The sequence below is a fragment of the Drosophila suzukii genome, chromosome 2L (assembly GCF_043229965.1).
Source record: "Drosophila suzukii chromosome 2L, CBGP_Dsuzu_IsoJpt1.0, whole genome shotgun sequence".
Classification (NCBI taxonomy): Eukaryota; Metazoa; Arthropoda; class Insecta; order Diptera; family Drosophilidae; genus Drosophila; species Drosophila suzukii.
This window is the reverse complement of record NC_092080.1, coordinates 8,603,522-8,621,837: the sequence shown is the minus strand read 5'-3', so window position 1 is coordinate 8,621,837 and position 18,316 is coordinate 8,603,522. Positions and strand designations below refer to the sequence as shown.

At 37.0% G+C, this 18,316-nt stretch overlaps 2 protein-coding genes across 11 annotated transcripts in view; one reads left to right on the top strand and one right to left on the bottom strand.

The window, feature by feature from the left end:
- Wdr62 (WD repeat domain 62) overlaps positions 1 to 18,316 on the bottom strand; it is a 68,101-nt gene that overhangs the window by 25,214 nt on the left and 24,571 nt on the right. For 3 of the 10 annotated variants that reach the window (XM_036812694.3, XM_036812696.3, XM_017083602.4), the window contains exon 2: positions 14,203 to 14,619. In XM_036812694.3, coding sequence (XP_036668589.2) covers positions 14,203 to 14,280 — 78 coding nt within the window. In that variant the 5' untranslated portion in view covers positions 14,281 to 14,619. Of the gene's footprint in view, positions 1 to 9,811; positions 10,287 to 11,984; positions 12,093 to 14,202; positions 14,620 to 18,316 lie in introns of those variants that run through there. The other 7 variants (XM_036812691.3, XM_036812693.3, XM_036812692.3 and 4 more) reach the window with 7 other exon arrangements.
- dunk (disrupted underground network) lies at positions 8,027 to 8,839 on the top strand. Its single transcript, XM_017069045.4, has one exon. The coding sequence runs from the start codon at positions 8,083 to 8,085 to the stop codon at positions 8,818 to 8,820; it is 738 nt and encodes a 245-aa protein (XP_016924534.2). The 5' UTR covers positions 8,027 to 8,082; the 3' UTR covers positions 8,821 to 8,839.

The window sequence follows — 18,316 nt, the reverse complement described above, 5'->3', positions numbered from 1 at the left end:
GAAATTACTCAGACAGGCAGAAAGACAAGTGTTAACTACGTTTTCATGGTGCGGTTAACGTTCAACGATCGCAGACTAGAGGAAAATGCCAAGACGTGCCAAAAACCCAAAGACCCTACTCACCCTTTCCCCCATTTTCTACGATTGCATAAAACTTTTCCGGAGAAAGAGAGATAGAGTGGATTGAAGTCAAGTGAAGTTTTCAATCTGTCGGGATTGGGCAAGAAATGCGGTTACAAAATATTTCACCCATCAATTTGGCGGCTTTAACAAAGTGTGTGGAGGGTTTTACATCTTAACGCTAGTAAAACTGTCAAGCTGACAAGTGGCCATCAAGTGGGAGGAGTTGGGTTGAGTGCAGACTGGAAAAAGATTGTAAGGGCCAGTGATTGATTATTGGAGGAGTTTGGGTTAACTTATCGCTGAGCTGGGAGAAAGAAAAATGGGTAAATACCTCTTATTTATAATCCTCATTAAGTGGTATTAAGCCTATTATATAAATTATACCATAATCATTATATAAATAATATCAAATTATATCATATCGTACCTTATATAAAAGAAAAGAAATTAAAAATACTAATACATTACGTTTATTTGCTTAAAAACTAAGAAAATCTATTTATAAATCCTTTACCTAATTTTTTAATTACTCCAAAAATAGGTATTTTACTTTCTCTCTTAAGTTATTCTTCACATGTCTCTAATATTAACCCTCACCTAATCAACCCGCATTACGTATACCACCCGTGATCCCCTTTTATTTCCTTTTTGCCAGCCATTTAAAAATAAATGTTTAAGTCATCTCCCGCCAGGCAAAGTTCTTACCTCATATCTTAACTTCATGGCTTATCGTAAATAACACAAGATCTCGATTTCATTCCGACCTGCACTCGTTCCAGTCGGGTTATTTAAATTCAGCTGCGAGCCAAAAATAAACAAATGACGATAAGCATAAGAAATCACGCTCCGGTCTGATATAGTTAGTGGTATATAGTATAAAGAATAATTCTAATTTGGTTGGGCAATGGGCAGGGAAAAAAACTAGTCACGTTTTTCCGGTGCTCAATGCCAAAGTGCAAAATATGCAAATCTAAGATCGCAAAATGGGGGTGGAGATGGCGGGGCAGTGCTTATAAAGGGTGCCAAGAACTGGCTTCAAAAAAATAAGGTATGCCCAAAAGATATATATTTATAATCGATGGAGTGATGGATGGCTGGTTGAGCAATAGGCAAGCTAGGTTAAACGAGGTAAGTAATGGTTGCCATGGTTTAAAGGAGTAATAAATTTAAAATACAACTTTTTTTTAATTCTTTGGTTATAAAATCGAGAAAATCAACCAACTCTCCTGAAATTTTTTTTTCGCTATGCTTGAGATGAGCTTTTTTTCCGGGTCAAAAATAGTTTGCCACGCTTGGTTGCCCCAAATTAGACTCAACTAACATTTGCACCCGCATGTATAAATAAATAAAACGGATTTTAATACGCGAAGTTCTTGTTTGTTGCTCAGTTCATTGACACTTTCTTAAAAACTTGTTATAATTTCATGGGTTCTAGACCTCAGAACCCCAACATACATACCTACATCTAACTTCGCTCCCAGTCTGTCTGTCTGTCACTTGCGGGCTCTAACTGTTTTGCATTGTTTTATGGTCAGCCTGACTTTTTGTTCACACATGGGAAACAAAGCCATCAAACAGCAGAAAAATAAAAAACAAAAAAAGGCAACTGAACACGGTGTGCTGCAACAGTTTCCATTTAATGAAAGGTGTGGAACCACAGTGGAATTACGGGTACAGTGGGTCACCCATGTGGGTTAGAAGTTGCAACACAGTAGAGCCTGAATCGCTAAACACCGTTGGCTTATTTAATGTCACAGTTACACGATCTTTTCTCGTTGATTTGGTAATGCAATAAAGAAATGTGCGTTACTTTTTCACTTGACAAAAAAAAAAGAAGAAACATGGACAAAAAAGGCTCTGGAAATTTATGTGCGCTCTACATAATGCCCTTGTAATTAGCCTCTGGGCGATTTGTCAGCCCAACCACTTTTGTCATGTTCTCTGGGCCAAAAGTCGTTCAAGATGGTGATGATGATGTTGTTGAAGTTGCTGTCTTTTGGGGCCTCAAGCATGAAATTGCCGGGCATGAAACTATCGTGAGTTCTTTGACAGCTACAAAAGATATATGCGAAGTGGGTGTCAATTGGCAGCTAAGTTGTCTCGAAAGGTTTCTTATAAAATATGTAAATTCCCTATCAATAACACGCACAAGTTGCAGAAGCAGTTGTCAGTTCATGATATGGATACACCTAGTTAGAAAATTCCTGCGAAGGAATGACAGCTGCTGTAATTGATATGGCTATGCGAAATCAATGTACTAGAAATTTCCCTGAATTTTCAAATGACAAGGAAATATGTCATTGAAAGTATTTTTATGAATAGTATTAATGAAATATTTCAAATGCCATAGCAAATACCATCATATTTCCCTTGTTATGTATTTACAAACTCTAACACGTGAACTAAACTGGTTCAACCCTACTTAATCCGTTGTTACATAATTCATGAATTAATCCCATCCCACTTACCACAATCCAATCTCACTTTCAGCACCACAGGTCCATTCCATATTTATGCCACCTTCTTTTCACGTACTTTAGCGGAAACTTCAGCCTTGAAACACCTCAACCCAAAACAGGCAACTAAGTGCATCAGTAATTGGGCTTAATAGGCGGGTTAATAAGTAAGAAATGGCACGCCCTTCGGCCCCTTGAAAAACAATAAGCAACGGAGCAAAACCTAACTAAACCTAAACTGAACTGAACTCAACTCAACTGAACTGAACTGAGCCCAACCCAAGAAAACTGAAATTGAAACGAACGCTGCAAGCTGGCCGAAAACATTAATCATGCAAATGGCCCAAACACTTTTTCTCTCGCTTTTGGAAAATTACAATCCAGAAAATGCCCCACTATGGGTGACTGCTCCCACAAAAAGGTGGATAGATAGATAGATGCATATAACTATGGTGCATAGGGGGACGAGGACGGAAAAGCGAGAAAAAAGGGAAAACAGTCTTTGAGGCGTTCGGCCAAGCGGCCAAGCGTTTTCCACATGGCCGCACAGAAAATTAGCAAACGAGATCAGACCAAGAAAAGCTATAATATACATATAGCTATCGGCTTGCAGATTTCCAATACGAGAAGCCCGAATGCAAAATGGAAAATGCAACAAGGAAAAGCTAGAGCGAACGCTGCAAGCCGGCGACCGGGGAAAAGTCGAAAGTAAAAGGAAAGACGAAAGGCGACTTTCCCAATACAGGCAGCAAAGGCTACTCTAGACTAGACTGGTCTGCTCTCCGCTTTTCCTTCAGCGATTTATCCCCCGACTTTGCGTGGGTGTGTCGTAGTCGTCGGCGAGTCCAAAAGCGCACTCGGGATTAGCATATATTAGCGCCCCGGGCAAATGCAAGTCGGGGGTACTAAGCCATTCAGAGAGAGTGAAAAACCCAAAGAGATCCGACCAAAAAGGCAAACGACAAAATATCTCATTTCCTAGACTCGAAGATGTTGTACTCTAAAATTATTCATTAATACATATGACAAAAAATAATAATCTTAAAAGATCAGATATTTTAGAACCTCAAAACCCTATTCAAAAATCTTTTCAAAATCTTAATACGTTATTAAAATATTTATTTTGGTTTTACGATAAACACGATAAAATTACCTGCTTAGATATTGATAATATATTTCAGACCCTTAAAACACTATTCAATAATCTATTAAAATATTTTTCCTAATGATATTTATTCTGTTTTTACGATACTTGTTGGCAAAGTCTTTATACTAACTATAATAAAAGTCATAAAGCTCATTAGTATTTTTAAGACCTCGTGAAATATGGTTTATTTATTTGGATTTGTAATCTGTATATATTTTTTATGGTTGGTTGCTTTTAAAAAAGCCTCAACATTTTAATAGTTTACTCATTAGTTTTGTTAAAATAAACTATTTACTAAATATTATCCTCTTTTTAAGCAACACACATTCCTACAACCATTAAAATATTTAAGTGTAGCCCAAAGCAGGCTAATGCATTGCCACTTTTGGTTGGGTTCCAAGTTTGAGGTGGGTTGTGGGTGGTGCATAAAGCCTGGTGGTTTAAGCCTGGCCACTGAGTGAGTGGTTTCTTTTTGCTGCCTTTAGAGCTGATTTCATTGTTCGGTTAGCAAAGGCTTATAGACTTAAGCCGGGGCGAAGCCCAAAAGCTGGGGCATAAATTAAAACTCGGATATTGTTTCAATAGTTGACTTTTTCTAATCTTGAAGTCTGCAATCTGGAGATCAGAAGCGGTATAGGGGGAGAAGGGGCGGGAGCGGTCGCTTTGACTTTCAATATACGTCGTGTTTTGTCGCATGCCCAAAAGCCTTTCAATTAAACGAGCCGCACGTTTTTTTTTCTGGGAAAAAAATGCATTTTAACGCCAAAGTTCGACAGCGACAAAACAAAATAAACAGCATCGGCTATAAACCACCGCAAAGTTGAACATTTATATAAATTGGTAATACAGTGGGGTTATAATTTTACATAAGAAAAAACTATAATTTGGAGTTTTTTAATATAAAACATAAGAACTATATATAAACAAACAATTGAAAAATGTAAGTGCTATATTGTCTGTAAGTTTATCATAAGAAAAATGGTTAAACCCCTTTTTTCTTGTCTTCTATCCCCATCCCAAGTTCACAAATTACCAAGGGCAATGTGGTTTTAAAAAAGAAATATCCATCATGGGATTAACACCCTCCATTAAGATGGCATCTTTCATTTAATTGCCAGTCTCCACTGTATGTGGTAAGCATATTTTGTTACATTTTGAGGCCAACATGGGTTGGGGCACAGACAACGAAACCGAACCGATCCAAACTGGCTGCTGTTTTGTTTTTCTGGGCCTGACTCATGATGCATATGCCGCATATTGATACAGTTTTCTGTTATTTTTCAGCACCACAAAAAATCGAGAAAAAGAAATGATATATATATACGGCCGGATAAATGATGTATGACGTTGGGTAGGGCTGAGACTGGAAGTGGAAAATGCTGTAGTCATTGCACAAAGACTCCCGTCTATTCATAGCCATTGAACTGGACACAGCTTTTCCTCAGAATTTCCCGCTGCAACGCCAAGTGAAAAGCGGAAAAGACGCTTGAGATTAAAACGGCAACGATTTAAATGTATAAATCAGTTTTAATTAATCATTCAATGGCATTCAATTCTTTCTTGCCAACGAAAGTGGAAAGTGGACGCGAAAGGAAACAGATAAAAAGTCAAGGCATCAAGTGCAAAAGCAACCTTTCACAAAATTGCCGAAAAAAAATGTGGAGGAAAACCGCTTGGGAAAATGGAAAACCCCAAATGGCAACACTGGCCATAACCTGCTGCTCGGCAACACGATTTAAGTTAATTAAAATGCAACTCTTTCAACACCTACACTCTCTTTTTTTACATCATTATATCACCTTCACCGTAAGTCCACATTCGCCTCCAGAAAACACACATATTAACTATAGATCCACCTGCGTTATCGATAGTAAAGTAGTAAAGTTGCTCCGTGATAGATACCACCCACAATTGCAAACATTAGACGATCATTTGCCAAAATAATTACATGATGTCAGCCACAAATCACAGGCCACATTCAAAGGTCTTTGGGAGATAAGTATATATGGGGTGTTTTAAGAACATGCTTATGGGAAGTTAATTGGATGTTTGCTTTGTCTTGGAATCCCAGAGATAAAAACGATGTGAGGAAGGTAAATGGAGGTTTATAGATGGTAATATAAAATACTAACTTTTAAAGTGAAAGGATGATTAGCATAACATCAAATATTTAATATAAGTATACCCCTCTAATATTTTTATAACACTTATAAATTTTAGCTCGGTAAGCTACCAAAATGTGCCAATTAAAATAATGTGTTAAAATTAAATGATCATAGTTAAGCCATGATTTCCCACCATGACATATCAATCATAGAAAAGTAAACCCCGCTAATTGTGATCCGCTTAGCCGGTTTTAGCCAGGAAAACACCAGCCAACAATGCGAACAATTTCCAAGCAAACATTTAATCTTTCTTTCATCCAAAGCTGACAAATCAATTCCCCAGCCAAATTAAATAAGAATGATTAAACACAGTTTTCACTTTGTGTTCGTAGGCCTTAAAAAGAGAATCGTTTAGGCCATATTTAGAAGAGAAGAAAAGCTGTCTCCGACTAAGAAAGTCTGCAAATATATATGTATGTTTGTGTACCAACTTGACTTGATAAATGCTTACAAATCGCCAAACGACACTTTACTTTCTGTGGTGCAGTTAGAAAGTCGTGTTTGCGACTAATAGCGAAATATGATAAACGACAAGAAAGACTTGATGAACACTTTCCCAGCGAACTGAGAGGCTGGTCATTAGAAGAAAACACCGCCAACAAGACCGGCAAGACGACTTTGCATTGGTTTTCTTCTTGTTGTTAGCCAAGAGAAAAGTAGAACAAAAAAGAGGAAAATCGAGACCGCTTTTCCGCGGGCAAACGAGGGACGAGGAAAAGTGGCTACACATTTTGCTTTCAATTTGCCAAGTAGCCAGCGCGGATAACATGGCGTATGAGCAATGCGCAAGATAATCGAGGATGGATCATATGGGCCAAAACAATTACGCCTGCAAATGAAGTTGCTTTGCTTTTGTTGGTCGATGGGTGGTGGGCGTGGCACTGGAAGGGGGAGGGGGGTTTGGTGGGTGTTGGTGGCAATTATGTCCAGCAGTCGTGTAGAAAGAGGGGAAAAGCATCCATCTGCATACATGGAAAATGCAGGAAAAACTCAACTCCTCCTCACGAGCAAATGTTTTCTGCTCCAAAAAGCTCAAAGCGGCTGTGAAAATGATTTTTCCCAGTTTTCTCATCTCGTCTCTAAAAAACAGCAAGAAGAAATAAAAAACACAAAAATGCTTTAAACTGCAACATTGTTGCCAATAATGAAACCGAAAGGCTAACAGATATCAAAAGGAAAATGCAAATTGCGTGCAAACATGCTGTTTGCTTATCCGCTGATGTGGTGACCTTGAACTTTGGCACCTCTAAAGGGGAGAATAGCACAAAACAGACATCAAACTTGTTAAATCAGAATGCCCCCTGAGCTCGGCTGATTAATTATTGCGCATTACGCAAGTCGAACGCTGAAAAGTTCCAGCCTTTGCTGTTGTAATTCCCCGCCGAGGGAAAAACAAATTAGAAAATTGTTTGCCGCAAATTGCGCTGCGCTGACATTTGCAAAAGTTGAGCTACGTTTTTTCGCAAACAAGAAAGGTTGCCTTGCTTGTGGTTGAAAAATACAAAATGAACTTAAATGATAATTAAGAGATCGATGCTTTCATGGGATCTTTTAGTTGGGGGCTTAAGTACAGTACCTTAAGTCTTAACACTTTTTTCTTGTTTTCACTAGGAGGTTTCAAACAAAATATTATATGTATTTAAAAGAGGACGGCCAGGTTTCTTGGGAGGCAGTTGGTAAAGTGATTTGAAATCACCCTACAAATTAAGGATCAGGTCACTTTAAGGGATTGGGTAAGTACACTGAGCAAACAAAATGACCTACACGCAAGAATTTGTTACCTTTAAAATCTTTCTGTCCATATAGTTTAAGGAAAACTGGTCTTAAAACTCATTAGGGCCGCGCAACTGTTATAGGTAATAAATTTTACATTCTAGGCGATTCCAGATATTGAGTGATTTCTGGGTGTATGTTTTATTGCAGGTCAATTTAAGCACCCCCTGACTAGGATTAGGAAAACCCAGAAATTCAGATGGATTTTGCGAAATCCCCAGATGACATTGCTTTCCCTTATAGACTACCTGCGAAACATCTGGTCAATTAGGGTTGTGTGCGCCCAAACCGCGGAATTACTTTTCTACCTGTTGCGTATAAATAAGTCCTGAAACCGAACCATCAGCATCAGTTGTCTAACAACCAGCCTAGCTAAAGGACCTGCTCTTCAAATCAGTTCTACCAAAATCACAACAAGATGGCATCGTACATTTGCACCCAGTTCCTTAACCTGAACGTCAATGACCTGCCGTCAAAGACCACCACCTTCACTTTGAACGCAGGTCTCTTTGAACAGCGGGATCTTAACTTGTTCATCGAGAGTTTGGAGACCATCTCCCGCTTGGAGAAGGAAAGGCACGAGCGTCGACAGATCCGAAAGGAGAAAAAACTACAAGAGGCAAGGATGTCCGAGTTGGAGGACGAACGCTGCTCCAGTCCAACACCCAGTGCCGATGAGGCAGCCGATGAGCCCATCTTGTATCTGGAGGCCAAGTGCATTCCCTATAGCGTGTCAGAGCCCCTGAATGCTAAGGTCGATAGCACTCCTGGTCTACCCGAATATTACACCTGTGATGACGAGGCATATGGTAGTGTCTCACCTTCAGCTCGAAGCAGTGTGACCTATTGTAGCTGCGCCGGGGTTTCCAGTCAGCATTCAGACTCCCAAGAATCGGGTCTCAGTGTTTCCCCTTCGCCGCCCCGTGTACGACCCCGCTCCGTGGTCATATCCCAGTCGCAGACCAAACATCGTTCTACCAGATCCCGAATCATCAGTATGGTTCTAAAGAAGGAGTACAGCAGGTGCCCTGAAAATCTGCTGCCAAGGGATATTAGCGAGGAGATCCGTGAACAGTACCGAGGACATCCTACCGTACGCAAGAATTCTCAGGAGCCCAGTTTTCTAAACAGGGCCCTGCGCTACCTCACCTTATAATTTTCATAAATAGTCATAGATTGTAATGTACAATTGTTTGTAAAGCATTTGCACTAATTAAATTTAAAAATAATATATAATTACACATAACATTTGAAGTTTTTATTAGGGGTAATGGGAACTAATGGTTATATATACAGTTTTACTAAACAATTGAAATCAGGAATGGTTTAAGTTTATTTGGTAAACAAACTTAACCTTAAAACAGATGAACAGGAACTGAACCGGAACATTTTTGTAAAATGGGACTTATTATTATATCACAAATTGTATAAAAAATCAGAAATTGGCGTAATTTCATGATGAGTAAGTGCAAACAATATAGCTCTGTATCGATCTTTTTAGGTCAAAGAAAAATAGAGAAATTCGGAAAAAGAGATTGGTAAAAAAATAATACATTATAAAATCCCTAAAATGGTGTTCTTAATATTTAGAGCTGCAAATTAAAGTCATATGCAGAGCTGTAAAATTTTTGTAAGAACTTATCAAGCACAAACGAAATATTTTCTCTTCTATTGTAAATATTTCAAGATCCGACAAAAATCTGTAGCAACTTTTTTGACATATTGGCCAAAGAAAAACCGCCCGCAAGCCAAGGAAAAACTTAAATTGAAATGTCAAGTGCTACAATACCCTCAAGTAAAGCTCCGCTGCACTCCAAAAACACTGAACTTTTATTGCCCCACAAAAGGGGACATTTGCATCAAAAATAAATGAACGCGTGGAAAATGCACGACATCGGGTGAAAAAACAGGGGGGAGGGGGTTAAAAACTGAGAAGCATAATTAATGGAAAACAAGCGGCTGCTGCACTCGTGGATCCATTCATGAACAATATGAAGTAATTTATGATGGGGTCGTCGTCAGTTTTTTTTTAGAGCTTTGTTTGGGGGTATGCCATGTTTTTATACTTTTTTGCTTGCCATTTTTTTTTTCTGCTAGTTTTTTGTTGTCTGATTTTTTTTAATGTTTGCTTGTGTGTTTAAACTCACTTTTTCGCTGCGCTCGTAATTCGCTGGGAACTTGGGCGAGCCGAAGACCGATGACGGCGATGGGGTTAAAGGCGACGTCAGCGGCGACTGCGACTGCGACTGCAGCGCCATTCGTTGATGATGCAGTGTGGAAAGCGTCGGCGTCGACGCCGACAGCGACGCCGGGGTCATGATTAAATGCCGCATTATTTCGCCCGATTTTCCACAAATTTTTCTCACTCTCCACCCGCCTTTCACTGGTTTTTTTTTTTGCTGACTATTGTTGCTGGGGTTTTTCGCTCGATTTTTTTGTTTACTTTGTTGCGGCGATTTACATTTCAACAATTACATTGTTTTTTCCGTTTGTTTTGGTCAGCGTTTCGTTACGATCCGCTCTTTTTTTGGTTTGATATTATTTTTTGTTTTATTTTATTTCCACATTTCTCACTTTATTTCACTGTAAATGTCAATTGCCTTTGTGGGACAAAACATTTTGCTAAAAACAACAGAAATTTAATAAGCTAAATTCAACAGCTGCGGATGTTGACAGAACGGAACAGTCATCATTGCCAAATGGGTTACGTTCTGAATACCAGAAATAAAAGTGCCCCCTCACTCTCTGTAATTTGTCGATCTATATTTTGTGGTCAGTATACTAATTATAATCTTATAAATTATATTTAACCCGATTTTTCAAAGTACGCGCATATGTATTGTTTAAAATTAAACATAATATATTGGGGATCATATTATATTTTGGAAAATAAATGTCTACCCTTTAAATCGACCTTTAGGCTGTTCTATAACTTGGAAAATATATTTTTTTTCGTTAATCATATCAACATATACACATGTATTTAAGCAAAATATCATTTTACAAAGCTGTTATAACATCATATAACTAGGAAAAAATCAATATACTACAATTTCTAACTTTATATCGAATTTTTAACTGTTCTATAGCTTGGTAAATATTTTTCTCCACTTTATTTACAATAACTTTTAACATTTTTAGCTACTGCTTAGCAAACCTTTTGCGATTCTCACTCTTTCTTCACTTCTCCTTATCTGACCACTTTAATTGCCTTTATTTTTATCACCTTGGTTTCACACAAATTTGCGTTTCCCCTTTTACCTGTCGCTTATCACCTTTTTTCCCTGATATTTCAATTCCGACTTTTGTTATTTTTTATTTTTATTACTGCTATAACTAGCATTTTTCAGCTTCTTCTGACGTTGTTTAACCTTATCAGATAAAAAAAGAAGCAGAACTGCAAGCAATTACCGAATTTTGTATTTATTTGTTTTGTATTTAATACGGATAATTAATTATTATTTAATTGACATTTTCAGGCCACTGCAAAAACAATTTCGGTTTTATTTTGGTTTGCCTTTTTTATTGTTTTTCAGCCGTCAAGCATATCAGAATTTTGATAAGCATTTTGCGGAATATCATAAAAAATGGAGATAAAATGCGTATACGCCACCGAAACGTCAAGGGAAATTGAAAGTGTTTACGATTCAAATAAGTTTTTTTGCAATTGTGAGAGAAAATTCATGCTATTTATAATTCTAATTAAAATTCTAATAATATATTAAAATAGTTTATTGTAATTACGACAACCTCAAATAATATACTTTTATAAAGCCCTGAACATTTAACACTGTTTTCCTCCTTTTGTTATAATTTGCATATCGCAGTGATCTAATCACTTAATTAAATTAACCGCAAGAATCTCAAAACAGTCAATTGACTTGGTTACTTTTTTCTGCGGTTGTACTTGAGTTTTTATTTTTACAGATTATATAACACTATTTCGATCATTAAAACTTGATGACGTTGGGTTTATTATGTGTTGTATTTATGTTGTTTGTTGTTGTCTGCAGTTGGCAGCGCAGTCGACCGAATTACACGCACCGAAAATGTACAAAAGATACAAAAACAACAAATAACAACATTCGAAGGTCATTTCGCAGTTTTTGGGCAAATTAGAAACATGAAAAGCACACAAAAAAACTAAGTTTAACACGATTTAAGCGGGTCAAATGCAATTTGTACGCCTGCCAAAATATTACTTTTATTTTGCTGTATTTCTTTTGGTTGGGTTCGTTTTTTTTTTTGTTGCCGTTGATTAACTTTTCATAATTTTCCGAATTGCACAAACAAATTGCATGCGAATGGGTTTGCAAATACCAATACAGATGCAGCCAGGCGAGACGCAAAGAGAGCCGAGTAAGAGGAAAAGCGCGAGGAAAATCGAGGAGAGCTCGCAGGAAAATCGCGGCGTTCCAATTGGAATACGAATTGTAACTGAAAGACGGCGACCAAAGCAAACGAAGCTAAAGCAGCGCAAAGCAAAGTCGGCGGCGCAGGCAGAGAAAAGCTCGAAGCGAGAGAGGGATAAGAGAGGAGCCAGAGAGCACAAGTACAAGCGACTAACGGGGCAGCCCCAACAGCTGACAATAAACAACGGATCCCAACTCTCACAAAATCAGCTGATTTCGTAAAAAATCCAATTCTTCAAAAAATATCTTAAAAATATTTTAAAGTCCTGTTACTTTGACCGAATTTTAGAAACATCTGTACAATTTTCTTATACAAATGAGTATAAAGTATAAAAGGGCAATCCTTTGTTAAACACTATCTATAAAAATTTTTAAGATCCGAGAACTCAACATATATTCTTCAAACAATATCTTTAAAATATTTTAAGGTCCTGTTACTTTGACCGAATTTTAGAAGTATATGTACAATGTTCATATACAAATAAGTATAAAGTATAAAAAGGTATTCCATTCTTAAACATCATCTATAAAATTTTTTAAGATCCCAAAACTCAACATATTATTGAGAACCGCTAACTAATGTGTAACCCTATTACTAACTCCAATTAAATGATTTCTAATACACAAAGAAAGAAAATTAAGCCAATTAAGGTTGTTAAATTTCTGAAATTTTGTTCTCAGTGTACATTTCAGTATTTTTCTCCCCGAAGAGGTCACCGCTTGAAAGCTTTTGCCGAGCATGAAAGCCTTTCTCTTGCTCTCTTTCTTTCTAGCGTTTTGTCATTGGATCTCTTTTAACTTTTTTCTCTCTCTAAGACTCATAATTGCATTCGATTTTATTTATTATTTAATTTTCTGTGGGTGGGTGTTTGGTGGTTTGTCTGTCTGTGTACTGCGTGCATTGAACTTGACATTAAACAATGCAATTGTTTTGTTTTACTAATTGCGTGAAATTCGAGCGGTCTTTAATTGTGGGTTACTTTGTGGATCGTGAGTTGGGAAGTGTGTGGTGGGATGGTTAATGAACTTATTCATTCGGTGGGTGGTGCGGGTTGGAATGTGGGTCGATAGATGGACAACCGCTGGAGATGATTGATGAGGATTTTTTGCGAAGATGCTAATTAGCTGGGTGTAACTTTCAGTGAATGATATGAACAATCATTTGTTTTTTGTCATCAAGTGTGTTGTTAATACTGTTGGTAATTAATTGTAAAGTACACGAACATATTTTTGTTTAATAGGTGTTTAGGCTCTTGAATTTTTAACTAATTTAATATATTTTTAAAGAAATCGAAATAAGTTAATAAATACATAATCGATGGCATACCTCTGCACATTTTTCTATTGTATGGTCCTCGCCAACATTTAACAACTTTCCCAACCAACTTTTTTCAATTAAAGCCCCCAACCAAAAATAAAAAAAACTGACAAAAACCAACGCCAACTCATGACCACTCAGCATTTCAAAAGGAAAAATACTTTTTGTGGTATGCCAGCAAATTAATCAAATCGAAGCCAGATAGAAAAAAAATAAATTATAACAATCGGGAAAAATATATAAAAATAAATGACACAATCCATTCGCGTTGCATTTGTGGGCGAAGTTCGAATGAATGCAGCGAAACTTTCCATTTTCCCCTTCGGGCTAAGAAGATAAACAAAAACCGTTTGAAAAACTGGATCACATGCACTGCAGGCGATCGCTCATTTCAGCGGGATCCGACAGTGACAAATTTCACAACTAAACCAAGTTTGGAGCTTCTCACAAACACACACCGAGTTCGATGAAAGGCGGAAAAGAAAAGGAATGAAAAACGCCTGAACAAAAGTATTTTACATAAACAAATCTTTATAGACTGTCATACATAACATACACACAAAATAGCAAAGCTGAGAAAAAGATTAAACTTTTAAATTAAAAAGAAAACATAATTATAGAATTTAAATGGTTTTTGTAAAGGAAGGATAGATCTTTTTTATAACATTTATATGCTTTGTTGCCCAAGGTGTCCACATACTAAATTTGGTGACGGAACCCACAATAGATCCTGAGATCCAGGGTATTGTTGTAAACTAACTCTTATACTCTCCGTTTATAAAGTGCGTTATTTTGTTATTTTACTCACCCTATCCATCAACTGCTCATCGTTGCGTTTGCGCCTCGCCGGCGCTCTTATAATGCGTCCCACATCTGGAGCGTCCATGGTTCGTCGTTCTCTCTGTCTCTTTCCTGCTCACCCACTTTCCAGTCGGGTTTCGAACCAGCGCAAATCACTTATACGCGAGCGCTGGTCGGTTGATGGATCCGCTGAGCGTAGCTTTGAGCATTTAGTTTTGCTCAGAGAATTTGCTTTGAGTTGTGCTCGAAGCTCAGAAAATCCACTGCATACTTTGAAGCTGGCTGCATTTGGTTTTTAAAATTTGGCAGTTTTTGTTGTTAAATTATTTGATTTGTTATATATTTTTATGGCAAGTTTAGATATTTTATTAGTTTTTTTTGGAAGCATTTGTTGCAATTGGCTTTAGTTTTAGCGGGCAGCAAGCTGTAAAAGAGGAAATAAATTTATTAGTTAAGTTTAGTGAATAATTTAATCTTTCAAACTAATTTAGTCTATATAAGTTAACCTATTACTTAGTAGGAAAAAAATTTAATAAAAACTTTCCCTCACTTAAGCTGTTCTATGGGTAATTGAAAATGCATTAAAAGGACTCTTTCACCTTTTCCTCGTTTACCTTAAGCACACTTTTCCAGCTGTTGGTGCTTGGCCTTCCCCCCTCTTAGAAACAAAGTTTACCCCCACAATTTTACTTTTTTGCAGTTTTCCTCTGAATAAAATATGATTGAGGTTCAAGGCAACTGAAAGCTTTCAACTGCAACAATGTCAATTTGCTGGCTGAGAAGCTGCGGCTATTTGTCTCGGGGCTAACTATTCCAGTGTTGGTAAATTGATTTTGACGGTGTGAAGGGGGTTGCTTATAAAATAGTCAAGAGTTTAGAGGAAAAGCGGAAGGAAACTCGTAGCCACCTAATCAATTTGTCGAGAGGAAAGTGGCTGAGAGATTGGCAACCAAGTTGAGGTGGGTTAAAGTTTTTCTTTGAAAAATGTGTTGGGAAAGTGTTTTTAAAGCAGGGAGATATGTTGCTAAACGTTTTATAAAACAAGAATCTCAACCACAAAAAGGCTATCAATAAATAATGTTCAATTGTTTATTTCGTTAAATGATTTGGAAAACAATTAGGTTTAATACGATAACTACTGAACGCCTAATTAACTTTTGCTACGAGTTTGCTCAGAACGTAAAAACCAATCGCAAAGTCAGACAAATCAGTGAAGCAATTAGACAATCTGCAAATCAATTGAATCAACATGGGGGCTGGAAGATTCGAAAAGTTCGTCACTTCCCACTATTGACAAGTCATTTAAGATGCAGTCGGCTGGAGGGGAAGTTCTGTTCTCCAAAAACGGTTGCCGATTGTCATCCAATAATGGTCGTGTGACGTCTCAGTGGGCCATAAAAGCCAATGAATCACAAATCATTCGTAATTCTCACTTATTTATACACTCCCACCCAGATTGATAAGAGATGTCGCCGTGCGATTTCAAATGATTTCATTAGTGACAAGGTAAGTTTATCTTGGGCTTGCGATAAATGTTAGTGGGTCGATTGTGGTTGTGGTTTTACACATACGAATTTAAGTATATAGGCGGCACTTGGCCAAGTTAAATTAACAGCGAAACAAGGAAATACTTGTAATTAATGCGCAAAAAGGTAGCAACAACAAAACAATGACTAAGTGATTACAGATACAAAGCGGGCAACAAAAACAAAAAAACAACGAGTGTAGCAGACGTCGGCGAACCCTCAAAACCTCTGCTTGAATGAATCCAAAAAAGTGTGGCGGAAAAGCGTGGAAAAACAGCGGGAAAAACGGCAAACAAAAGAAGATACCCCCAGTCATGAAGTTGAACAATTTTCCTCTCTTAGGTGTGCCACTATTTTTGGTGTGATGCCGATTGCTGCATTTTTCCTTTGCATAATTTGCTGAAAGATGCCAAAGCAGGTGACCAAAAGTTGCGAAAATTCTTTCATTTCCTAACCAAGTTTTCTTTGTCTGGGAAAACTGAAGAGCATCTTATGGAAGGCGATGGCCAAAAAGTTGTAGCCATTTAACTTTTATAAAAGTGAGAAGAGAATGTTTCAATGTTTAAAGTTTGCATTTGGGATAAATTTGCTTTAATTAAATATTTTTCTGCTTATTATATTAGGAAACTAATACTTCTCAACTGAATTAGACCATACAAATCTTCATTATCCACCTGCTTTAAAAACAGTAGCACACGCCATTAACAAATCAGAGTTTATTAATGCAATCAGCACTAAATTGACAATATTATCATTTCGTTAACTTGTTTAATTGCCCGAGTCAGCTACGACGAATGCGAAAAATATGGTCTATAAATAAGTGTTAACATATTGACAATAAACGAGTAATTTATCAAGCTAAACAACAGTAAATAAAAAGTAAAAGGGGACCTGCAATGCCCACATATAGAGCAGTTTCTACCTTTTTCCCCATATCTTTTGCTTTTGCTTTAGGATCCTCTTGGCAAGTGGAAAAGTGGGGAAAAGGGGAAACTCCAATCAAGTCAGCTCCAATTCCGCGCAACTTTTCAGTACATCTCGCCCACTTTTTACATGAACCAATTAAATTATGTATTATCTTTGGATTGGCTTTCAGTTTAAATCAAGTTGTAAATCGATTAGGGGGGAACTGTCGCCACTTTTCTTCTGTGTTTTTCTTTTGTATACAGTGACCGTCATAAATAAATGCAGTTGACGGCAGTTGTGAGTGATTTATGCGACAGTTTCCCAGGCAATTGGACTTTTTTTCTGATTTTTATTTCCAATTTTTCTATTGATTAGATAGACTAGCGACTGGCATATATTGGGCGGATTTTATCTCTGACCATCGCTCCTATAGAATTTTTTTTGCAGTTATTATTGTCTGAGCGTTGAGAACAAGTTTTATTTCATTTTTTGCTGTCGGCTGATGGCTTTTTCTCGCTTCTTGTGAGTCAATTGACCCAAATTGTTGGGCTCCGGCCTTTGTGTCTGAATCGACTTGGGCAGCCTCTCTTGTTGTAGCAGACGTGTCGTTTTCGCTGTTCTCAAATTGGCCTCAAAATACCCTGTAATTCAACGAGGACAGAAACAACTAAAAATTTGTGTTAAATAAAATGATAGCTCATAAAAATTTGACTTTAAAGATAGTTATCTTAAGATTTATAACAGATAGTACTCTTCTAAAGCTGTTACTGTTACAACAATAGTTTTTTGGATAATAAATAAATGATAAGCAAATCAAAACTCTTAATTTTAATTGCAATACATTTTATAAAAAATATATTTGAAACAGTAATACTTTTTGGAAAATAAAATAAATTAAATCCAAATGATTTAATTACTCTCCATTTTAGAAATTATATTTGCAATTTAATGACATTATAGGGAATCATCAGTTCCATACACTTGATTGAATCTCTATATACATGTTTTTCCCTCAGTTTCCTGTTCTTTTGTTTTTAGTGGGTCGTCTTAAAACGAAAGGCAGTTGAACTTTGCCAAAATGATCAGCTGGAAAGCTGAAGAGGTTGGGCATGTAGCCGCAAAATAACTCTTATCTGATTTGATGAGAAACAAGCTCGGTTTAACTTAATACTAATGAACCAACTAATGAATGTTTAATTTTGATTTATGAGTGTTGAAATATATTCGGTGAAATTTCAGAATTGCAAATTTTTAATAAATACCGTAAAATAATGCTTTGAGGTTAAATAAGGGAAATTTCCATCAATTTTTAAAGAAAAAGATTGATCGAATCACTCTCGCCATGCTCTACTAAATGTTCAGTCAGCTTGGATTTAAAACATTCCAGCCATTTTGTGGAATTAAATCATTAAATCCGTTAAATCCGACAAATGAATCAATAAAAGTCAAGGGCAACGCAAATTTGTTTGCTTCTGCTTCATCTACAAAATTGTGCTTGCTTAAATTTTCAGCTGAGTCTGCAATTTATCCCAACATTTTATGGATCATTTAGCAAATGAGAGAAGAGGAGGCACCCAAAATGGAAACCGAAAGCCAAGCATCGTGAAAAATATTGCAAACTTTGGTTAAATTTATTTTGAGGCCTTTGACTTTTTTTGCGAATGCGAAACGAGTTCAATGAATTTCTGT